This window comes from Microtus oregoni, unplaced genomic scaffold, assembly GCF_018167655.1.
Source record: "Microtus oregoni isolate MIOR12 unplaced genomic scaffold, Mior012 000136F_ref0000326, whole genome shotgun sequence".
Taxonomy (NCBI): Eukaryota; Metazoa; Chordata; class Mammalia; order Rodentia; family Cricetidae; genus Microtus; species Microtus oregoni.
In genome coordinates this window covers 615,063-639,818 of record NW_024544786.1, presented here as the reverse complement: position 1 = coordinate 639,818, position 24,756 = coordinate 615,063, and the positions used below count along the sequence as shown (strand labels likewise).

The 24,756-nt window shown below is 46.9% G+C and overlaps 1 protein-coding gene and 1 long non-coding RNA gene across 5 annotated transcripts in view; one reads left to right on the top strand and one right to left on the bottom strand.

Moving 5' to 3' along the window:
- Positions 1 to 5,874: 5,874 nt before the first annotated feature.
- LOC121444659 (cbp/p300-interacting transactivator 1-like) overlaps positions 5,875 to 24,756 on the bottom strand; it is a 71,225-nt gene continuing 52,343 nt past the window's right edge. Inside the window, exons 1-3 of one of the 3 annotated variants that reach the window (XM_041646561.1) lie at positions 9,082 to 9,466; positions 7,032 to 7,156; positions 5,875 to 6,515 (exon numbers count right to left, since the gene is read on the bottom strand). In XM_041646561.1, the coding sequence (XP_041502495.1) occupies positions 5,982 to 6,515; positions 7,032 to 7,156; positions 9,082 to 9,100 (678 nt within the window). In that variant the 5' untranslated portion in view covers positions 9,101 to 9,466 and the 3' untranslated portion in view covers positions 5,875 to 5,981. Of the gene's footprint in view, positions 6,516 to 7,031; positions 7,157 to 8,789; positions 8,900 to 9,081; positions 9,467 to 24,756 lie in introns of those variants that run through there. The other 2 variants (XM_041646562.1, XM_041646563.1) reach the window with 2 other exon arrangements.
- LOC121444662 overlaps positions 10,038 to 24,756 on the top strand; it is a 57,094-nt gene continuing 42,375 nt past the window's right edge. For both annotated transcript variants that reach the window (XR_005973812.1, XR_005973811.1), the window contains exon 1: positions 10,038 to 10,149. This is a non-coding gene — a long non-coding RNA (uncharacterized LOC121444662). The remainder of the gene's footprint in view (positions 10,150 to 24,756) is intronic.

Sequence of the window (24,756 nt, the reverse complement as noted above, 5' to 3'; positions counted from 1 at the left end):
TTCTTTTTTAAATGTCAGTCTTGGAGATTGAACCCTGGGCCTCCTGCATGCAAGGCAAGCACTGGACCACTGAGCCACGTTCCAGGCACATTCACGTGTTAGTGACTTTGCAATTAATTGAGACGTCTTTGTCATATAGCTGCATTTTTGAACGTGTCTTCATGTTGGAGTCAGGTGACTGGTTTATCTCGTCCCAGGTGTGGTTTGCCTGGCTCATTAAGGTGACGGATTTTTTTTCAGTTAGCATCCTGGACATTTCAGGTATGTTAGGTGACTCTTTCGCAAACTTTTAAAACATTGCTTTTAATTATGTGTATGCACGTGGCAGCGGGGAGGTATGCTCATGTGAGTGCAGGTGTCCTCAGGGGCCAGAGGTAGCAGATCTCCTTGGAGCTGGAGTAACAGATGTTTGTGAGTCATAGTTTGTGACTGCTGGAAAATGAACCTGGGTCCTCTGGAAAAGCAGTCAGTGCTCTTAACCACTGAGCCATCTCTCCAGCCCATGTTTGGTGACTCTTGATCCCATTTAAATCTTTTATTTCAGGGCTAGAGAGACAGTACAGCAGTTTAGGTTGTGGTCCCCCAAACGGTTTCATTTTCTGAGCCTTGCAATGTTATTTTATTTGGCTTCATTCTTCTGCTCTTCCTGGGGTTCCTCTTCTAGACGTTGGTGGTCCTATTGACAGGAACGGAAGGCCTTCCAAGTTGTGCGATGCCTGATTCTGCTGGGCCATAGATACTCTGGGGTGAGCAAGCAGCTGAACTAGGGTCTTCTTATGCTGCTGAGCACAAGGTTGGGAAACACAAGGCCTCTGACTGCTACAGGAAAATGTGGCTCCCCAATGGAGCCCCAGCTCAGAACTTAGATGCAGCAAAGCCCAAGATGGCTGTCTGGAGCTTCAGCTGTGGAGTAAGGCTTAGGTCTTCCTGCTAGTCACCCAGTGGGCTGCTCTTTTCCCCAGTCTCTTGCTTAGAGAAAACATACCCACTTCCCAGCATCCCTCAGTCTTTCTCTCTTCCTTGTCACTCAGTCTCGGGTTATCTGCCAGTATGTGGGAGATAAATATTGTTGCTTCCCAAGTCTTGGGGTTCCTAGCCAGTCTATTTTTTTTGTCTTGTTTTCTTTCTAAGGCATGTAATTGCACTTCATGGAGAGAAGCGATGTAAAGTGAGTCTATATAATCTTTTTCTAGAGCCAGAAGTTCTGGCATGGTTTAAATTTGCACTTAACATGAGTGAGCAACTCTTGTCAAGTATTAAAACTTTTAGAGGGGCCGGAGAGATGGCTTATTGGCTAGAAGCACTAGCTGCTCTTGCAGAGGACCTACATTTAGTTCTCAACACTAACTCCAGTTCAAAGGGTTCCTTTTCTGATCCCCAGAGGTACTGGATAAGCACATGGTGCACATACAGACATGAAAGCAAAACGCCAATATTTATATATAATAAAATAAAAAGAATCCTAGCCAGGTGGTGGTGGTGCACACCTTTAATTTACCCAGCATTCAGGAGGCAGAGCCAGGCAGATCTCTGAGTTCGAGGCCAGCCTGGTTTATTAAAAAAAAATAAATAAAAATAAAACTATTCTATTCAGGTGTGGTGGTGGTGCACACCTTTAATCTCAGCACTCGAGAGGCAGATGCAGGAGGATCATTGAGTTTAAGGCTTTCCTCTTCTACTTAGTTCCAGGCCAGCCAGGGCTACATAGTGAGACCCTGTCTCAACCAACCAAGCAAACAAAAAATGTTTTAGAGCTGGGTATGGTGGTGGCACACGCCTTTAATCCCAGCACTTGGGAGGCAGAGACAGAAGGATCTCTGTGAGTTTGAGGCCAGCCTGGTCTACATTGCAAGTTCTGGGAGAGCTAGCGCCCCTGTCTCAAACATAGATTCCTTTGTGACTTCCCATTCCCTTCCAGGAACTCCACAACCACCATATTTTCTGGGAGCGCAGAGCAATGCAGTGCTCACCCCTCATCATCAGAGTGTCTGTAAACTGTAGATACTGTCTAGTGTATTGATTATCTTTTAAAAATGTTTACTATTTGTATTTATGTGTATGTGTGTGTGCTTGCATGATTTTATGTGCACCACTTGTGTGCAGGTTCCTTTGGAAGCCAGAGGGTGCTAGAGCCCCTAAAATTAGAATTCCAGGTGGTTGTGAGCTGCCTGATGTGGGTACTAGGAAATGAAGCCTGGTAATCTGCAAGAACAGTAACTGCTCTTAACCAATGAGCCATTTCCCCAGCTCCATGTTGGTTACTTTTTGGTTTTGGCTTTGTTTATGATATGTATTTTTTGATACAGGGTCTCAGTGTGTAACCCTGGCTGGCCTAGAACCTGCTCTGTAGACCAGCCTGGCCTGTAGACCACAGAGATCTGACTGCCTCTATCAATCCCAATGGGATTAAAGGTGTACACCACCATACCTGTGTGACATTATTTTTATTTTGTTGTTTTTTAAACAGGGTCTCCCGTGTAGCTCTGTCAGGCCTGGATCTCAATATGTATACCAGGCTGACCTTGAAGCCACAGAGATCTGCCTACCTCTGTGTCAGGAGTACTAAAATTTAAAGGTGTGCACCACCATGCCTGACTTTTTGGTGTGTGTGTGTGGCTTATTGTAAATATTTTTTCAATACTTTGTATTTTTATGTAGCTCAAGGTGGACTTGAACTTGTGATCCTCCTGTTTCTACCTCTGCAGTGCCAGGATTCAAGACAAGGGTGCAGAGGCTGTGTGGTCTTTGGAGTGCAGTTCAGCTTTGGAGTGGTAGTGCACGCCTGCAATTCCAACCCTTGGGAGGGTGAGGCAGGAGGTTTGCTAGGAATCCAAGGCCAGTCTGGGCTGCCTAGTGAGCTCAAGGCCAGATGGGGCTGTAGAGTGAGACCCTGCCTCAGCAAACCAAAACCAACCTCCAACAAAAATGCAGCTAAATAATGTAGTTAAATATATCAATGTTTTCCTAGCTTCTGGGCTTTGTGTCCTTGAGAAAGCCTTCTCGTTTCGAGATTGGTTTTTTCTGATGCTTTGTTCTGGTTTCCAGCAGGCCTTGTTCTATCTTCTTGGTAATGTTCCATTTGTTCCTCTGATTGGAGGCTGTGCTCCCACCCTCACTAGTTTTGCTGCCCTGTGCAAGTTCAATTCATCCTTCAAGGCCATGACTGCCTTGGAACTGTGAGTTCCTTTTAATCAGGGACAGGGTCTCTCTAGCTTATCCCTAGGGAACAAGATGGACACTTGGCTCTTAGAGACATTGCTACCTGTCCTCATTTGCTCCAGGCTGTGGGGTCCTTGCCAGCACGCCTTGCTCCTTACCTGTGTGATCTAGGGCCTAAGCAAGGAGACCCCGGGATTTGCCTTCTGGAACTAATGAAGGTATCCAGCTGTGAAGAGGGCTGAGTATAAAACAGTGGCGGCAGGAATGGAGATTTGCACAACCGTCTTCCACTGTGTCTGTTTCTGTCTGCGCTGTCCCTATCCTTCCCTAGTAGACCTGGCCCTCTCTGGAAGATACGTCCTGCCTCCCTTCCCCCTTTAGCTTCACGGAGAGCTGGCTTAGGTGACCACACTTCTTGGGTCCGGACACCAGGAGGCAGGGTTGCTCTCTTCCTCACAGAAACACCTTCTCTAGGTGCGATGGTAACTTCAGGGGGAGCTAAGGATGCCCATATGCCCATACAGCCAGCAAAATTTCCATCTCCGGATGTGGCGATGAGAGACTGGCATTTAAATAATCAGTAGATGGAGTAATGGATGTGTGACTAAGCATCATCTAATCTGTTGAGAGCTTGACTAGAACTAACAGGAAGAGGAAAGGTGAATTAGAGCTGGAACACTCATCTTGCTCATCTGCCCTTGGATGTTACTCAGCACTCCTGAAACTTTGGTCTTCAGATCTTGGTGCTATGACTGCCCTCTGACCCCCGTAGGCCTTCACATCCACACTGAGTCACACCACTGACTTTCCTGTATCTTTGATTGCGGACAGCAGATTGAGGGACTCCTTGGTCTCTACAACCTCGTATTTGTGTGCACTACGTTATTATACGTATCATATATACTAGAAATTACATGTATATATATAATTTCTCTCTCTCTCTCTCTCTCTCTCTCTCTCTCTCTCTCTCTCTCTCTCTCTCTCTCTCACACACACACACACACACACACACACACACACACACACAGAGTTTTTTCCCCTAGGGATAGATACATCTTCATACCAAGACGCAAAGCAGGGTTGGCAAGGATACACTCGGAACAGGTAAAGAGCTATTTCTCTGGAGGACCAGAGGTGGTCAGGATTAAGGGAGAGAGCTGGACAAAGGCTTCTTTAACTGTATCTGGACTCTCTCTCTCTCTTCCTCCCTCCCTCTCTCCCTTCTTCTCTTTCTTTTTGGTCTTATTTTGTAGCTCTGGGTGGCCTGGAACTTGCTATGTCTATCAGGCTGGCCTCAAATTCACAGAGATTTGATTGCTTCTGTCCAACCTAAGTTTTTACTTCATAATTGGTGCTTTGAGTTTTGCAGTGCTGGGGATAGAACCCAGAACTCATGCATGCTAAGCAAGTGCTCTACCACCAAGCCACATATCCTAGATTATACCATGTATTTATTACTTGTAAGATGTGAAAATAAATAAAGGGACCGGTTCAATCCTAGAATGCCTTCCCCAAACATCACAGGTAGATGGAGTTATTCCTTTTTCTGGGATCAAATAATACTGTTCCTTGTGCTCTGGAGAATACAGGTTTATTGCAATGTTTGTGTCCTTCTTTCTCTGAGATGGGAAACACCCTCAAAGGTACAAACTTCATCTAATTCTTGATCCCAGTGTTCAGCAAAGTGCCTGACTCTGAACAGGTCCTCAGGGAAGGCCTTTTAGTAGTAGGCGTCTTGAATGTGCTCACCATGGGACAAGTCTCATGTTGCTCCCCAAAGGCTAATTAATAATGTTCAGTGGTCAAAGAAGAACATCCTCAGGAGTCCGAAATGTGGGCAGCAGTTTCCAGCCCTTACATGAGGCCAGGGCTGCATTAAGACCTCGGATCTGAGGCAGAGTCATTATCTTGTCGCTTGGCTTTCTTTTGAACTCACTGCCTCAAGAGGTCTCTAAACATTGAAGTTGTCAAGCCTGGACCTTGTTTGTACTTTTTAGGTTGGAGAGGGCCAGTCTAAACAGGACATCCTCACACAGGGTGGCCAAGGAGGTAGGAATGAGGGGACACACAGGCTAGCTTAGAGTCATCTAGGCTTGGAGGAGAGGAACAAGGAGGTGTCAGAGGGGCTTGAAGAAGGCACCTGGAATCTTGCTTTAATGACAAAAAAGTTTATGTGTATGCATTTTGCCTGTATATATGTGTACCGCATATATGCTTGATGCTGGAGGTCAGAAAAGGATGTCAGATACCCTGGAATGGGAATTATGGCTGGCTGTGAGTTGCCCCTGTGGGTGCTGGGAACTGAATCCCAGTCCTCTGCAAAAGCAATACATGCTTTTAATTCTTGAGCCATCATTTCAAACCTGGATTGGCGGCTTCTAGTGTTGGGAACATATGCCATGTAGCCAAGGGTGTGCCAATGGCAAGGAAGCTGCAGACAAATTTGAAGCAGCTTGTCTTCCAAGAATGCCTTGACCACCAGCTCCTGTGCTCAACCTTCAAGAGGACAGTGTTTGTGGGGTGTTAGGGAATTGAAGCTAAGTACCTGGACTCTTGAGGAGATAAGGGCAGTGGTAGCAGCAGCAAGAGTTCCGAGACCACCTTTGCTAACCCTCCCCAAAATCCTCAGACTCTTGCAACCCAGAATTAACAAGACTATGAGAGTGCACACCACAACTTTAGACATTGATAAAGAACATAGTCAGTTATCTCTTTGCAAGTAACTTTTATTTACAACTGAATTGGTGGCTTTGTTCCTCAATTTTTAGGGACACTTGGAATCGGCAGCCAGAGGGAAAATCTGCAGTGAAATCAAACTCATTCTACCCCAGCCATAGCTCAGGAAGCTCATTGGCTCGGTCTAGCCCCAGCTCTACCACCAGAGACATCAGCACTTCCTCATCCACTGGGTCAGAATCAATGATAGTAGGGCTCTGGGAACCAGAAGGAGTGGCTGATTCTCCCCCTTCTGCCCCTTCCAAACCTTCCACCCCTTCCACCTCTTCCACCCCGAAGCCCCAGTTTTGCAGGGGCCCTGCCTCCCCTGGTTGGTCTGGAGTGGCAGCAGCAGCTGCTGCCGCAGCGGCAGCGGCCCCATGATACTGGCTATTAAGCTTCTGCAGCTGCATACTGGCCAGCAGATGAGGGGCAGGGAGCAGGTTGAAGGGTGGGGGCTTGGTAGAAGGGCTGGCAGTAGGAGAGCCTCCTGGAGATGCTGATCCAGAGGAGCTCGCAGGAGCTCCATTGGCTTTGGCTCCATTTGAGTTGACCGCAGGGTAGTGCAGGATGGCCACTGCTTTGTGTTCCTTCACCCCGAGGTTGGAGTAGTCCAGAGAGGTCATCTCCTGGTCGCCATTCTAGAAGACAGAAAGGTATACCATAGTAGCCCTCCTGGTTTTCTTTTTGGCATTCACTGGATCTGGACTGCTCCTGCATGCCCTGCATTTACTGCTAATAGTGGGAAGGTGAGAGGAAGAGCCCCTGGACAGTGAGCTTTCTTTGGCTACTATGGTTCTGATTCCTAAGTTATCCAAAGTGGGCCTCCCTCCCCTGCTACTCAATGTGGCCCCCATCTAAAAAGGGCACCCCTTTGTCCCTCTCCTCAGCCCCACTATAATCTCTTTGCTACAGTGGTCTTGTTTCAATTCTGCTTCTTTGCTCCCTTCCTGCTGTCTGTCTTTCAATACCCCTAGTGAGTTCAATTCAATTGCTTTTAGACAAAAGCTACTCTCATTTTTCCCGACAAAGCCCTGCTGTATCTTCTCTGGTCAATCACACTGGCTACATGCACACCTAGGAAGGCTAGGAGCATGTCCCCTAAAGTCCATCTTTCCATGCCGCAGTATCTCCATCGGTAAAGTGGCAAAACTTACCTCCTTCACAGAGTTGGCACCACCCTTGACATCAAGTGCAGGCCTTGACATAGTTGGCATTTCAGAGTCTGGGCAGAAGTCAGATAAATCGGTGGGAGTTGAGGCCTCCAGCTGGAGCTGTTCGTCTGTAAGTAAAAGAGAAAAAATGAATAAAGGTGAAAGGCTTTCTTGACAAAGGAAGCACTAGAAAATTCCAAGTCAGGATCCATTCAGCTACACAAGGACGCTGATCAGATTAAACTAAACAAAAATAAAAAACCAAAACAAAACAAAAAACCAAAAAACCAACCAACCAAACAAACAAAAAAACAGAGAGAATCTGGGCAGGGAGCAGAGACTGAGGTGAACTCTGACCCGAGGCCAGGAATATGCTCTATTCAGCCAGGCTCTAACAACGACCCCCAATGCCGAGAGAGAACACATGAACATTTACTCATACAGGTTATTACAGAGTCCAAAGCTAGGGGTGGCGCTGTTCCTGATTCCCAGAGCAGGCATGTCCCTGAGAAAGCAGCGCACCACGTCAATGGACCACTAGCCGCCAGGTCTAGGTCTCCGATGGGACTGGGGGAAAGAGAGAATTCGGGAGAAGGATGCCCTAGAGTCTCCAAAGCCCTGTCTTGGGGTATGCCTACAAGAAGACAGCAGACCAGGGGGTTTTGGAGGCTCCGAGGCAGCAGGAGCCACAGAACAGCTGGAAGTAGCTCAGTTCCTCCATGTCTCAAGCACCTACGAGACAGTCCCTAGATTGGGCTTTGCTAGGACAACTGTCCCAGAGCCCATAGCCAGGCCACACCCATGTGGGCACGAGAGAAGAAAGGATTCTTCCTGGAGGGAAAATCCGATGAATCCAATGGTTTTCAGCCTGGAAGCAGCGGCAGCAGTTTGTAAAGCAGCATCTTGCAGTCCTTTGCCACATAGCTCTCCTGACCACAGGTCAAGTCCTCATACCCGAAATACTCAGATGGCTTCTAAAGAAATGATTCTCTTGCCCATGTGCCAAAGAGATAAGAGAATAAAGGGGAAAAAAATCAAAACCAACCAACCAACCAAACAAACAAACAAACAAAAAACCACTTCGAACTCAGAAAATTAAAATTTCTTATTTTTCTGGAAGCATATGTTTAAAACCCTCATATATTCTAGCATTGTCATCTTAAGGAACCCAAGAGTCATTTCCCCAAAGAGACTAGAATTTTGCTGGGACTCTACCCTCCTTGTTACCCCCAGCGGTTGTTAAGAATGCGTTGGCTTCTAAAGGTACCACTATCCTTTTTCCTCTTCAGCAACCGCCTACTGGGAGAAAGGAAGGCAGGGGAAAAAAAAGGAGAAAACATAGAGGGGGCACTTGCTGGGTCCCGCACCACTGCTTGACTGAAGTACAAACAGAGCTGATGCAAGCCATCTATATTTCAGCCATCTATCTCAAGACAAGGGCGCTAAGCGTCTCGTCGTCAGGAGAGCCAGCACCGCCACTATAGCAAGTTCCTCATCGCTTCACCTTCGTCTCCATCTTATCCCTCCCGTATGGCACCCGTACCCAAATGTTCAAAGGAAAAAAAAAGCCCCCCCTCCCCAAGAGCAACACTAACAGGGGTTAGAAAATATGAGAAAAGTGCGTGTGTTCTAGTGTCGTCTCTCAGGGCAGGCCCTTGTAACATTCCCCTCGAGGCGCTCCAGCCCGCTCGGAAAGCGCAGAGCCCATCTCTGGGGTGATCTTATTTCCTGCCCCCCGCGATCCCATTTTCTATCCCCTACCCGATCCGTCGGCCATTGGAGGGGAACAACTTGATTCACGAATGTCTGGACGAGCCACGAAGTGACCACTGCGAAGCCGCCGGGAGCCGCCGCGGAAAAAGCCGCGCAACAAGTGCCGGCTCCGCGGCTTGCGCCTCCCCTCCCCAGCCCCGCCTGGCCGCCCCCCGCATCGATCCTCCCCCGCGCCCAAAGGGGGGTATGAGAAGCGGGGATGGAGAAAAGGGAGAGGCAGGTGGGGGGGGGGGGGGTCATGAACCTGTCCAGGGAGCAAAAGTTAAAAAATGACACCAACCGGTAATCTCCATCTCCATTGCTACTGAGAAATCTAAAAACAAATCCAAACAGCACTGCGGCTTGGCTTGCACGCCTCCAAGCAGCCCGTTGTTTACCGACAGCTCCCCAGGCCTCCTCGATGCGCCCCGGTGAGGGCCACCTGCGCGGGGCTTGGCCGGACGCAGCTCTGTCCGCCAGGAGCAAGCAGCAATGCCTGAGGGCTCCAAGCTTCCGTTACCTCAGGTGCTCTGAAGCAGACAGGCGATGAGACCTACATTTTGTTCAGAGCTACTTAGAGGGATCATATGGCAGCCTCCGTGGCTTCCTTCAAGGCCCAGGGTTGATGTCAAGGCTTTCTGTCCTGTGGTCATCCAGGGCAGAAAGAGGCAGGATGCGACGACGCTGAGAAATGCTGTTCTACGGGACGGGACCATGGGGCTAGGTGCACGCATGCAGTTCACATGGTTCATGGAAAAGCCAAGAACAGGCAGCGGGTTCGAAAAGCTTGCCACAGAGTTCGCAGAGATTCCTCTTGCCTTCCCACGATGCCAGGTTATTTTATTTTGATTATATAATTATTCACATCTAGCAAGAACAACATTTTGCACTTGGAGCACATCTCTCTTGTGTTGGTACGTTTTCTTACAAATCCTTACTAAAAGAGATCTGGGGCTTCTCATTTCAAGGCATGTTCCCTGCGGCTGGAAACTCCCACCGCACCCCTTTCAGGAAGGCCACCAAGATTACCCTATGTAATCAAGCCCCCCACCCCCTCCCACCCTCTCCTTTCAACAACTCAGTTTTTACGCCGTTTGTAAAACATGGCCTTTTGAAAAAGTACGATGTTTAGGAAACGAGGGAGGAATGTTACAAAGGCCTTTTCACTGTGTGTGCCTTGTGTCATAACTGGCTTTAAAGACCTGAAGATCTTTTTTCTTCTTCTTCTTTTAGGATGGCAAGTGCCCTGAATTTGCTCTTCTAACAGAGTCAGACCTGTTTGTTGATGAAATGACCGGCTTGCTGACAAAGAGGGGCATCAATGGAGAGACAGATCTAGGCCCTTCTTTGGCATTTCGAAGAAGCTAGGGTGAGTACCCTGGATGGATAACTAGGGAAACCCATTTTACCCCCGTTGGGCTAGAAAGCAGCCTTTCTTGCGCTGCTCATTGCTGCCCCCCCCAGTCACTCTGCTGCAAGTCCAACCGGGGTAACAAGCACACTCCACTTGCCATTGCTACACTTCCTCACTTGGCTCGAAGACTCTGATTCTTTCCTGCAGAGAAGAGGCGCGGTCTGTGGGACCCTAAAGTTCTACTGGGGTAGCAGGAGAGGTACACCTCCAAAGTCTCTCGGTATTTGCCTGGGGTGAGAAAAGTTTCTGTGAAAGCAAGGGTGGAGAAGGAGCGGATTTAGGCTTGGCGTTTGAATCACGGTTGCTAATTTGGACCCCTGACCTGCCCCCTCCACCTCTGTTTGGACTCGGGCTGGTTGTAAACTACAGGACACAGCTGGGCTGCAGGCTCCCGTTCCCAGACCCGTGGATCCGCCCTCCATCTATTGGATGGCTCCCAGGCCAATTGTTAGAAAGAGGCATATGTTCATCTCAGCTTCTGGAGTGTCTCCGGAGCAGTTGCTCAACAGCTAGCCCCCTCCCCCATCCGGACCATTGAAGGCCAGAAAAAGGAGCGCCCTCCACCACACTTCTATATGCCCAAGTTCCAGAAAGATCCCCACCCCACGGGTGACTTCCTGTCATCTCCACTGCCCACCTCCCAGAGAGTAGGAATGAGAGGGCTATAAGCACTCAGCTTTGAAGCAGAAAAGTCACCCATTTCCTTTTGGGGGAATGGGAGTTGAGGTTAGTGGCAGAGACTGAGTGGGGGCTAAGAAGACATTTGCATTTCTAGGCAAATATGCCTTAGATCACTGACTTCCCAGCCGACTCCAGGGTTAGCTCGGAGCTCCGCTAAACTCTTTTCTCCAACTTAGCAAGTAGACCACAAGCTTGTGAAGCCAAGAGAGAAGTGATGCTCACCCAGCAATAGCCTTCTAAATGTCCATCATGAGCCGGACAACGAGCATCCTCTCTCTCGCATCATCTCATCCAACTCCTAGGACACCCCTGTGAGGTTGGATTACCAAAGGTGAATTAGCCTCAGAGAAGTGCCCAAGTTGGCACAGTCAAGAGGAAGGGAGTTTTTATTCTGGCGAGGCTGGCTGCAGTCTCTACCCTACAGCCCTACACCCTGCTGCCTGGAGGGCAAAGAAGAGGTCCAGAGTGCAAGTTCAGGGGTCAGTCGCCTGAACTAAATCCCTTCTCTGCCATTTGCTAGCTGTGTGGTCTTAGGGTAAGAGGCTGTGCTGGTGATGTATGTGTGCTCAGTTTTCCTATTAAGTGTATATTGTAAGAAATTAACAGAAACTGTAAGGTTAGGAAGGAATCTTCAGCTCGAGTGATTGATGCTGGGTGGTAAAATGGTTAGTACATGCTGGGATTGGTGTTGGTGCTGTAATGTGCCTTCTGATTCTTTTCCTTTGACCCCATCCCTGCCACAGCTCACACCCTTCAGGTTCAATAACACTTGCTGACTGAGTAATTGAAATATCAGACTGGGAGGGGGATGAATGAGCTCTCTAAACTCAGGAAGGAAAAGATGAGAATGCAGGTTTGTTTTCAAAACTCCACTCGCCACTGCCAAAGCTGCCTGGACCATGTGACTGGGATAAAAATGGGGTTGGTAAAAGATAATCATGCTTATAGGTCAGTCTGTAAATGTAGAAATGGACCCCAAAAATATAGTCAATATGTGCACAGAAAAGTTAAAAGGTACAAATTTAAATTAAAAAATTGTGTGTGTGTGTGTGTGTGTGTGTGTGTGTGTGTGTGTGTGTGTGTGTGTGTGTGCTTTCGTGATTTCATTTGCACCATATGCATGCAGGAGGTCAGAAGAGGGAATTAGATTCCCTGGAATTGGAGTTACAGGTGGTTTGTGAGCTGCTATGTGAGTGCTTGGAACTGAACCCAGGACCTCTGCAAGAGCAGTAAATGCTCTTGACTCCTGAACCATCTCTTCACCCCCCAACACACATTTATTTGAGTATATTTAGAAAAGCCAATGTGGTAGCACACACCTGTTACTCCAGTACTCAGGAGGATCATTAGTTCCAGGACAGCCTGGGTTACACAGCAAATCCCAGGCCAACCTGGGCTACACAGCAAGTTCTGGAGCAGCCTGGGCTACATATAAATAAGCATACATACATACACACATATATAAACAATTCTCTGTCATATACATATACACACATTCCATACATATACATATATGAAGGAGAATTGTTTATAATAGAAACCAACCATAAAGGTCTATGGCCAGGGAGTTTCCCTTGGTACCTTAACCACTACCTCCCAAATTCATTTTAAGATTTTAAGAACTTTTATTCATGACAAAATATTGAATAAAAGCCCTGGGTACAAAGTTGCATAAATATGAGGCCAAGGTGCGGAGGGTACAAAGGCTCCAAAATGAAGGTTTCTTTGCTTCCAACCCCATAGGACTATGGGAATAAAGCATTGGCCGGAGAAACACCCGAGAGGCAGTGCCAGTAAGGGATACGATTCTGAATTATCCTTTTCTATTTTCTCTAGTATGTAATTGTATTTACGTATTTGGTGTGTGTGGGAGATGTGTGCACGCGTGCCCCGTGTGCACCTGCCGCCGTGTATGTGTGGAGGTCAGAGGGTAGCTTCAAATGTGTGTCCTGGAGATGTAACTCAGGCCATCAGGCTCATTACCTGCGCAATCATCTCAGCAACCCAATGTCTCCTTTTTTTGAGATAGGGTCTCTCTATGTAGACTTGGCTGTCCAGGAACTCAATGTGTAGACCAGGCTGGCCCCAGACTCACAGAGATCCCCTTGCCCCTATCTCCCAGATGCTGAGATGAAAGGTGTGTGCCACCTCATCTAGCTTATTTTTCTTTTAATTAAATGTACATTTATAGTTATTAAGCTCCTTGAAAGTATATTTTGTTTCTTTTTTTGAGGCAGGATGTTATTCTGTAGCCTAGGAAGGCCTTGAACTTTCAATCATTTGGCCTCAGCCTCTTAAGTACTTGGACCTATTTTTGTTGAAATTATAAGTATACATAGAAAAAATATTGGGTGCAAATATACTAAAATGTTAACAGTGATTATAATTGAGTAGTGGAATTATGAGTAATATTTTTCTTTTTCCTTTTCGAAATTTTTTTGCAGTATGATTACATTGTTTTTTCACAATTAGAATAGATTCATAACTTGAAAAGTGCATAATCAGTAGTATTCTACTAGTGGTAAAATTATGAATGCAAATTGAAAAAAATGGGAAGGAAGTATATTGAACTATTAACAGTTTTTATATTAGCTGCTAAGGGATTGTGGGTAATTTCTTCTCATTTTTCTGTAATATGGTCTTATTATTTTTATAATTAAAATAAAATGATACCTAAAAATAGCGTATACAATATGATCCAATTTTTGCTAAAAATTAATATATGCATAGAAAAATAATTGATTATTCTGAAATGTGCTTGTCTCTGTGTGGTGGGGTATGAGTGATTTTTTATTCTTTTCTTTATAAATAAATTGTTTCTTCATTTTCCAAATTTTCTACAGCTATCATCTATTATTTTTAATTATGAAAAATGTAAACATTCATAAAGCAGTTAATAGTGGAGTACTTATGGGAAAAGGGTGCCTTTCTGAGATTTGCTTTAAAATAGTTCAGTGTGGGCCAGAGGAGACCGGATGGGGCTATAGATTAAATGAGAAAATTGTTGAGGATGGGTGTATGAGGCTTTTGTTTTCTTTTGGGAATGCTTGAAATTTTTATAATGAATATTTTTCTTAAAAAGCCTCTTTCACAAAGACCATTTCTTTTCATTTTTGCCAACTGTATGTGATTCCCTCCATTTCCCAGACAGCTGTGACTCAGAGTCGGAGTTATTTGTCCCGGGTCTTCTCACTCCAAGTCCAGGGCTCTGTCCACATCCCAGGTGCTGTTGCTGGGCATCTTCTTTTTCTTTATTGTTTTAAAAGTTTTTAAAAAGGTTTATTTATTTGTATTTTATGAGTATGGATGTTTTGCCTGCATTTATGTATGTGTACCTTGTCCATGGTGCCTGGTGGCCACAGAGCCAGAAGAGGGTGCTGGATTCCCTCGTATTGGAGCTTTGGATGGTTGTAAGCTGCCTTGAAGATGCTGGAAACTCAACCTGGGTCCTCTGGAAGAGCAGTATGTGCTCTTAACCCCTGGGCTATCTCTCCAGCCTTTCTTTTTTTGTTTGTTTCTGTTTTGCTTTTGCACTGCTGGGGATCAAATCTAGGGCTTCATGCGTACTGTACCAGTGAACTGAATCCTCAGCTCTGTTTTCTCTCTCTCTTCTTTTAGTAATTAAAAATAACATTTTATCTGATTATAAATGTAATTGTTCACGGAACCGACTTTTGAGTGAACAGGAATGTACTAGAGGAAGACATACTAATCCACCCCCAAGCAGTGTTGTTAACCCTTGGCTGTTGGTTCTGTGGACTGTCTCCATGCCTCTTCTTGCAGAGGTACTGCTAGCGGTAAACCTCTTAGGGAGAGTAGTTAGCCATCTCTGAGTGCATCTGCAGCTGTTTAAGGTTTACCCATCCCAGCTCTCTCGTTGTCCCCTTCAGAGGCTGTAGTCTGGGTCCCCTTTTAACAATCACCTCCACCCCAACAATCCAAACAAATGAAGCCCATTAGTGGAAGTTCAGGTGACCCTTCTTCCCTCACCAACCTGGGGACTCTGCCCAGAAGCCATCTTAGAACCTGGGCATTTGCAATGCTCCAAGTGGGCCTGTGCCTCCATTTCCCCATCTGGGAGATACTAGTGAGACTAGCAGACCAGTAGGCCCCTGCCAGGGAGTGATGAGCTAACGTCTGTAGCGCTTTCCAGCCCCTCTGAGCAAGGTGCTGGAGCTTCCCAGGCTTGGCCTGCGCCTGCTGCTACCAGCCTGATCGAGTGCCTGGCCTGGCCTGGCCATTCAATGGAGGGAGCGGCTGCATTCCTCTGACCCAGGCCAGCCCAGCAGGCTTGGACAGGCCTGCTTTTGCTGCTGAGTTTTTCAAAAAAAAGATGGAGAAGAAGAAATGGAACAATATCAGTTACTAGGAGGAAAAGGCCCAGAAAAATAGAAATCAACAGATAACCGAACACCCCTTGGTGCCCTAGTCAGGCTGTAGATTCTAGCGGTGCTTTCTTATTGACAAAGGGGCGGGGGAATGTTTGGAGAGGGCCAGCAACTGGACCCAGTTAAGCAGATTCCCTGCTTGAATTCCTGACATTTATACATAACAGAAAAAATAAAGATACACAAACAATTCCAGCCATTGGGGTTCTTTCATCTTTCTGGATGGTTCTGCCCACTCTGTTCTTTGAGAATGCTCAACCAGTATAGGCCCCTCCTCTGTGTCCCTTCTAGCATCCAACCTCCCAAGAACCCTAGGAAACCAACCATCATCTCCATGTCGTTGACTTATTATTATGTTTTACTATGCTAGAGATGAAACCAGAGCCTTCCACATGCTACAGCTACAAGGACCCCGTCCCTCACCCCCAGCCGCAATTTGGAAGGAAGGATCAAGGCTCGGAGGTGAACCAAGCCCTAGATCCCACAGCTAGTAAGGAGCAGAGCTGGAATTCACAGCAAACTCTGACTGACTCACCATTGAGGTCAAACTCCCCTAGGCTACTGACTGGTCTGTCGTCTGCATCTGTACCTTCCTTCCTTCTTCTAGAATGGTTGCTTCACCGCATCCATTCATGGTAAATGGTGAACACATGTGGCCTGAAAGTCTAAGTGGTTCCGGTTGAGGCAAGAGCCCAGTTAAAGGCAGTCCCAGTCAGGGACAGTCATAGCCATCTCTTGAGACCATGTACAGGGTGGGAGAGGGCTGCAGCCTGGTGGATGGCAAAGAGGATTCTGGAAGAAATATCATCCAGGGAAAGGCGTAGGGTTCAAAGGAAGAGAGTGTGAGGTGCCAGAGAAGGGAAGAGAGTAGCAGCTAGGCAGCCTGGCCCTGAGCTGTTGGGTTTCAGCAGTGAAGCTGGAGGCCTCGGGAAGGTGTGAGGCTTTGTGGGGGAAGCAAAACTCTGCTTTAAGCATGTTTAGTTTAAGCTGTTGGCAGAACATCCAAGTGGAAATAGCTTGCACACAGCCAGGAATATAGGACTGGAAAGAAAGTGTGAGGTTGTGTCAAAAAGAGCAATCCTCGGGATGACTTTGGGCCAAACTGTGGAGAACTTTCCCCTGCCTCCATCTATTGACACAGAGAGGAGCTTTCTCCTGAGGACCCTAGAGACACTGTCTTTACTGCACCCCCCCTCCATCTCTGGCTCCTCTAGCCTAGCACAATCATAGACACATGCTTCAAATCCCTGAAGGGTAGAGTGAGGGGATCTCAGTCTGTAAATTTTTCCACGCCAAGGACTGACAGGGGCCTCATCACGCTTTTCTGAATATATGTAGGCTAGGCCTTCAGGGTGCCGGATCCTCCCTGGTTTCTCTTCAGCTTCTGGAACACAAGCCTTTGGGGTCTTGTGTGTTCTCTTCTTTTTGCCACCTGCCATTCTCAGCATAACACAGTATCTCTCAGTCCACTTGTTTTTTTTTGTTTGTTTGTTTTTGGTTTTGTTTTTTTTTTGTTTGTTTTTTGTTTTGTTTTTCGAGACAGGGTTTCTCTGTAGCTTTGGTGCCTGTCCCGGAACTAGCTCTTGTAGACCAGAGTGCTGGGATTAAAGGCGTGCGCCACCACCGCCCGGCCCACTTGGTTTTTTCTTTCCGTTTTTTTGTTTGTTTTTGAGACAGGATTTCTCTGTGTAGCTGGCTGTCCTGGAACTCACTCTGTAGACCAGGCTGGCCTTGAACTCGCAGAGATCCGCTTGCCTCTGCCTCTTGAATGTTGGGATTAAAGGTGTGTGCCATAATCACCCAGCAGCTTACTTCACTGGTTTAAAAAGGCAGGGATTTTTTTTTCTCTCTCTCATAGTGCTAGAGTTCGAACTCTGAACCCCATGTTGTGGAAATGCTCGACCATGAAGTACATCTGAGCCCTAGCTGAAGCCATTTTCATCTGGCTCCCTGCAACGATGAAACTTCCTTGTGCTTAAGACCTGACATATAATGGCCCTTCCTCTCTTTTTCATCTTTGTGCCTGGGGCATTTACCTGCATGGCCCCTTTTCGGGTCTGTGCCTTTTCCTGCTCAACCTCCCAGTTCTATCCTAGTTGAGGTTTCATATTTGTCCTCCTCTGCCAGAACCTTTGTTGCCATGGCTAAGTGTTCCAGGTTGAGATACTAGCCCCTGTTGTTGCTCTTGGCCTTTGACTTTGGAGGTTAACATGGATGTGTGATTCAGTTCACGTCCATAACCTGGGGAATTATAAATATTTCCACTGGTTCCTACTGCCTCAGAGATTTATCCCTCTGGGGATCAGCTATTGAAGCTAGAGGTGAACAGGATCTTAGGGCACGTATTTCAGAAGGTCAGGGTGCAGGCTCTGTCGTCACCTAAGCATACAGGATCACAGGCCTGGTTGCTCAAGGTCCCTTATGTATTACGGTGTCCCCTTTGGCAAGAGTAGCTGGAATTGTATGCTGGTTCTTCCCGGCTTTGTTCATGTCTCATCCTAGGACCAATGGCTTGGAGAGAAGAACCCAAACTGAATTGCAGTGTACAACCTCCATGAAGCTGACTTTGAGGTCCAGCAGCCTTAACTGTGGATCCTACACAGATTAGGTTTCTAGTACCACCAAGTACATGAGCTCAGGGAAGCATTATTCCTACTGGGTCTGAATTTAGCATCGGGGTCATGTTCACTGAACACTTACTAGGTGACAGGCCCTTACTGTTCACCAAGTCCTACAACAGTCTAAGGTGTTAGTGGAGCATTGTTATTATGTTGTCCCTGTGTTCCTGACAGAGAAGAGAAGAATAGACATGGTACATCTTACTGAGGCTGTACAGCCTGTGTGTTTGAGGTTGAGGAGTCAAGCCAGGCTGACCAGCCACAGTGTCTCTGCTACTGACCCCGGGACCTTTCTGCCTCCTTAAGAACACCCATTGCCACCTGCCCCTTAGTACAAGGTCAATTGTCATACGTTTTCTTTACTCCATGTTCAGTGATCATCATCATTATCATCCATCCTATCTTCTAATCAAAGGAGGAAAGCTCAGAGAAGGGAAGTGACTGGACGGCCCAGCTAGCAAGTGAGAACACTGGTGCTGGAAGCCACTTCTGCCTGCCTCACCTTCTCTTTTCTCCCCTCCCCCACGGCAGTTCTCACCTTTCTGCAAAGGGCACGTGAGATGATGCTAGAAGGGAGAGTATTTGGGTGAGGAAAGGAACTAGTGGGAAGGGAGCCAGAGAAAATAATGGAGGACATGAGCAAAGTATATGATGGGTTATATGCAAATGCCATAATGAAACCCATCATTTACACAATGAATGCAAGCTAATAAACAAGTAATAATAATAATACTATGGGGAGATGGCTCAGTCAGTAAAGTGCTTGCAGTGCAGACACGAGAACCTGAGTTCAATTCCCCAGCACTTGTGTAAAAAAAGCCAGGAGCACCGTTGTAGTGGTGCACACCTTTAATCCCAGCACTCAGGAAGCAGAGGCAGGCGACTCTGTGCGTTTGAGGCCTATAATTCCAGCCCTCATATAATCCTATTGCTGGGGAGGTGGAGACAGGAGGATCCCTGGGACTTGTCGACCATCAGTCTAACTAAATCAGTGAGCTCCAGGTTCAGTGAGAGACCCTGTCTCCAAAAGTAAGATGCAGAGAAATTGAGGAAGATGCCCGGTGTTGACCCCTGATCTCCACATGGGTGCACATATACATACATCTACGCACAAACACACATGCATACAAAATAATGAAAACCCCAATACAGCAGATGGGGACTGGAGGGATGACTGTGTCTAAACCTCGTTGTGTGACAGAGGAGGAAGCTAGCACTCCACCTGGTTAGAGTTAAGGCCAAAAGGACAGACTGAACAAGAAGTATATATTCAGTGGAGAAATCCAAAATTCAGTGAGAGGAAGAGAAAGATAATGATGGGGACAGGGGGAGCAGTGGAGAATAGGCATTTGGGGGAGAAAACAGGGTAAGGAAAAGAAATCAAATTCTTAAGGAAAAGGCTTAAAGTGAGGTGAAAGCATAAGTGACTGGCCATCTGGAACCAGCACAGAGCTGCGGGGGGGGGGGGGGTGTTTGTGAAGCATGGGAGCTAGATCGACAGGTGCAAGGGCCCAGCTGCTGCCAGCCAAGAACTGTCCGGGCCCAGTGCCCAGCCGGAAAGGAGCATAACTGAGAGAGACTTCTCCAGGGGTATTTTGGCTGGGGGACCATGGGAGGAAGCCGCCCTCTCTCACAGCCTGGTGGGGCTTGCCTCTGGCCAGCTCCTAGAGAGAAGGGACCTTGACCACTCTTTGGATTTGCATTGTCTTCAAGCCTTTTCCAACTGTTGCCTTTGGGGCCTGGAATATGGATGATTCTTTGTTCTCTGGAATATGGATGAGTCCTGGAATGGCCTGAAGGATTAGGAAATGCCATTTCATGCTACCATTAGCTGGAAAGCTCAAAGGGATAACGGGCTAGATAGAGAGTGGAATGGTTGCCAGAGTCATTGGATAACCTCCCATTTAGCTCCGTGTGTGTGGCTTAGTCTCGTAGTGACAGTCTGACCCTGGTTCGAGTCTCTAGGCTTCCACTCCTGGCTGGTTGACTTTTGGCAAGCAACTGGCCCTTTGGGTCTCAGTTTCCTTAGGTGGAAGGTGAGGAAAAGTAAGAATATCTGCATCGTGAGGCTGTGCCAGGGTTGGATGAGATAATGTCTGTGGCTAGAAACTCCAGTGCTGTACACATGTGAGTAATTATTCTCCCCTGACCTCTGTTCCCTGCTGCTTGGGGGATGGAGTCAGCCTTCCAATCTGAGTCCAGTTCCAAGCCTGACTTCACCTCTTTGGCCCTGTTTTCCTCTTGTCACATAGGACTGTATGGGGAAGTCAGGCCTATTGACCCACTGCAATGGACTTAGGGTCAGCCACGATTCGTTGTGCAGTTTTTATTCAGGCTACTAATGTGAAGTGAACCCCTGCTTCCCTCACTAAGACCTCGAGGGGACCAAGGCATCACCTTGGTTCTCAAAGAATTCCTGATAACTATACTGAGGAGATAGGAGAGCAGATGTTAATGGAATGGAGTAGAAGATAGGCAGGCGACATCTGAGCCAAGGCACCAGGGACAGCACAGTCAGAGGCCTTGATGGGAGCTAGGAACCAGACTTGGACACCACATTAAGAAATCCAGCCTTGATGTTGTGGTCATTGAAGGTAATGTGGGCAGATAACCATGGAGATGGGGACGGTTGGTTACTCAGAAAAGCGTTCATTGCCGTGACCTTCTTCCTCCGCCTTATACCCCTAGTGGGTGAGCTCCAGGCTTCCTGCAATTCTTCCAGGCTTCTGCCCTGAATGTGAGCATGTAAGGCTTGTTGCCTCTCTGATCCCCCCAAGTTCAGCAAACAAGCACTTCTGTTCATCCTACTTTTCAGTCCTAAATCCCACCATGCTCTTGGCCAGTATTTGCCTGATGAGCACATGCTCTTCATATAAGAGCCCTTCCAGTGCAGCCTGGTGCCGGGGCTCTTCTTACCACTTCCATTTCCACTAGCCCAGCCCTTGTTGCCGCCCCTCTTCTTTTTAATTTATTATTAATTATTGCTATTTTAATTTGTTTCTCAATACAGGGTTTCAGGTGTACTCCTGAAACTTGCTCTGTAGATCAGTCTGTCCTCAAACTTAGAGATTCACCTGTCTCTGCCTCTCAAGTGCTGGGATTAAAGGCGTGTGCCACCAGGCCCGGCTTTAATTTTTATTTGTGTGTGTGCATGTGCGTGCTTGCGTGTGTGCGTGTGTGTAAATGTGGGATGCACATGCCATGGTGGTATATGTGAAGGTCAGAGGAATTGGTTCACTCTGTGGGTTCTAGGGCTTGAACTCAGGTCATCAGATTTGCATGGCAGGTGCTTTGGAGTTTGCGCTTTCTTTCTTTCTTTCTTTCTTTCTTTCTTTCTTTCTTTCTTTCTTTCTTTCTTTCTTTCTTTCTTTCTTGCGTGCGTTCTTTCTCTCTTTCTTTCCTCCCACCCTCCCTTCCTCCCTCCCTCTCTCTCTATCTCTCTCTCCCTGCCTGAGCTGTGTGTTTCCCCTTCTCATTCTGCTTCTGTCATTGATTAGCTCACAGGTGTTGGCGCCACATTCACCCCTCCCCCATCCTCCTGTCTATTACCTGTTTCACTGCGGTAGCCTGCTGATTCATTTCAGCTCTCCAGCTCCTGCCCCCTTTCAGTGTGTTCTCCAAACCGTGGACCAAAGAATCCTCTCCTTAGTTCTGGCATCTGCAATAATAGCTCCTCATCCTCCCCAGAGGGAAAGGCAAAGTCTGCACACGAGCTTCTTCCTCGTGCTTCTCCATACTTCCCTCTCCTGCTCTCCCCTTTGTTTTCGTTAGCTCTGGGCACACTGGTCTGGCTGTGTCTTGGATATGGTATGGCACTTGCCTTTTACTGCTTATCTTCGTCCCCCCTCCCCCCCACCTCAGCCGAACATGGTCTCTTTATGAAGCCCAGGCCTGCCTCAACCCCTCTGGTACTGGAATTATAGGTTTGCAGCCCTCTGACCAGCTTAAGGCGTTTCTTTCTTCGCTATCTATCTATCCATCTTTCTCTTTTTGAGACAGGGTCTCATTAGGCATTCCTGGCTGCCCTGGAACTCTCTTTGTAGATCAGTCTGGCCTGAAAATCAGAGATCCACCTGCTTCTGCTTTCTGAGTGCTGGAATTAAAGGCATGCCCTATCAAGCCTGGCCTCAAGGCTGGTTTTTTCTTTCTCAGACAAACAGGTTTCTCGAAAATACCTGGCTCAATAATGAAAGGCCTTAACAAATCTAGTGCATTCCAGGCGTTTAAGCCTAAATTTCAACAAAATCAAGTTAAGGGGGAAAAAAAAAGTATGACATTCCAGAAGAAATCACTGTGAAGGTAAATATTTAAAAATTAATGAATGATCTATTTACATCTTCAAAAATGTGTAGTAAATATTTAGAAAGATACATAGGTTAGGCTCAAAGCTGTGCGTAGGCTCTTTTCTTTTAAGATTTCTTTTTATTATTTTTAAAGCATGTGTATGTGTGTGTATGCATGCGGGTATGTGTACACGGATGCGGGTGCCCACTGAGGCCAGAGGTCTTGGAGCTGGAGTTACAGCTATCTTCCCAGCCCCTTTATCTTAGATTCTTTACATCTATTGTCCCTCTGCTCACACATCTGGAGTCAGGTCTCTGGTCAGCACGGATCTCTCCAACAGCACTTATTCAGGTATGTTTTCTTTTTGTTTTTTTGAGACATTGTCTCTCATGAAGGCCTGAGTGTTCTGAAATCTTTTTTTAAAAAATAAGATATTTTTAAAAGAGCAGCTCTATTCCCTTGCTTCACCCCCCCCCCCCCCCCAGAGCATAGCTCCACCAGGTCATATCTTTACCTCCAATGAGAGAGAAACCCCCAGCTGGGCAGGATGGCACACACCTTTAATCCCAGCAGTCTGAGCTTGAGGCAGGTGGATCTCAGTGCTTGAGGCCAGCCTGGTCTACAGAGCAAGGTCCAGGCTACACAATGAGACCCTGTCTCTAAAAGGGTGTGTGTGTCTGTCTCAAGAGACAAGGCTGTGAAAAAAGAAAGAAAAAGAGACCTTTAGGAGAGCAGGGATTTTTGTGCTTGATTCTTGTTTATTTCCTCCACTGATTAGTACATTGTCTGGGTGTCAGTAGTTGTCTGTTCATTGGGTTCCATCTTCAGCACCCTAAGAGAAGCTGTAGGAGAATCAGAGGGGAGGGTGCAGAGATCAACCAGGCCAAACGTGCTCTGGAGAAGATGAAGGGCTCTCTGAAGAGGACACAAAGATGCAAAGAGGAGGCGAGCTGCATGGTGACTGACAGAGAAGGCTCGTACTTCATGTAGAAGGAACAGGGATGGAGGGATGACAGCTTTCCTTGCTTCCAGCTTCCCATGCTATTAGTAATACCAGGATCCTATCCTGGGACCAATAAGCAGGGGACAGGCACCTTCAGGAGAAGATAGCCTGGACTTTCTAAAAAGAAAACTGCAAGACAATGCTAGTTTCCATCATCCAGGCAGAGGAGAGGGCTGGAGGTGATTGGCCAGGGCAGGACAGGGGCAGACAAAAAAAAGTGCATGGTACTTAGCTGACTGTGAGAATGGCACTTCCCACCTTTGCCAATACCCAACTGATTTCCAATTTTGACAATTTGTTTTCTGCCTGATTTTGCTTACAAACATGCATATAATCCTCACAACCCAGCACAACGGTCCTCACGAGGTGTTCATCATCACTACCAAAAATGCTAGCCAATGTCTCTTGGTACCCACAGCAAATCCCAACAGGGCTGCCAAAGGTATTTGGGTGCCTTTTAGGGGAAGCTAGAGAGAACCAGCAGAAGCTTAGAGTAACTGTTCTTCCCCTTGAGTCCTCCCAGCAGTGACTTAGGTCCCTAAGTCATGTGGCAGTCATGAGTACTGAGCCTGAGAAGGTGGGAACGAGCTGCATCACAGTGGGAGACACTGATAGTTAAATAACCAAAGAAGTGCGGAGACAGTCTCAAATTAAGTGATTTTATTAGCTATCGTCAGTGAGCTACAAACTCCCCTATATTCAAGAAAAGAAAACCCAGAGGAACGTGGCCCAAGAGGATCTCTAAAGCAATAGCTAAATGCGCCATTCTGTAAAAAGGATTTCTGTACCAGAGGCCGAGAGAGGACAGAATCCTGTTAAATTTTCTCGGAACTATTTTCTAGCCACACTGTTTATGGAAATACCAGAACCAGCTTATGCTTGTGGTTTGGGGAGAGCTATTTATGTTGAGAAGAATGTGGGCGTGAGGAAAATTGAGTTGGGGGTTATCTAATTATTTTGTTTATTTGGAACAGCGACAATAAATAAGCTTCCTTTAAAAAAGGATTTAGCAACAAACACGTCGAACATGCTCAATATCATTAAAGAAAAGTGAACATTCAAACAATGGCTACCTTAACCTCTTAGATGGGTGAAGACCAAGTTGAGGGGAAGGTGCCTTTAGCAAGCCACCTTCATACACAGACTTCAGTGGGAACCACGACAAAGGTTCAGAGAATGCCAGCCTGTCGTTGTTGTGTTTGTTTTTAATGCACATGCTCTTTGATCCAGCTAGTGCCTAGCCCCAGATTTGTCTTGAGGAAGTGACACTACAAATGAGCAAGGGGATCAACAGGGAGCATCTCCACTGCAGTGGGTTTTGTGAGGTGACATTCACAGGACAGTCGGCCATTTTTATTTATTTATTTATTTATTTTTTGGTTTTTCGAGACAGGGTTTCTCTGTGGTTTTGGAGCCTGTCCTGGAACTAGCTCTTGTAGACCAGGCTGGTCTCGAACTCACAGAGATCCGCCTGCCTCTGCCTCCCGAGTGCTGGGATTAAAGGCGTGCACCACCACCGCCCGGCTCAGTCGGCCATTTTTATAGTGGACAATCCAGTGACATTTGGCATGTTCACAAAATTGTGCTA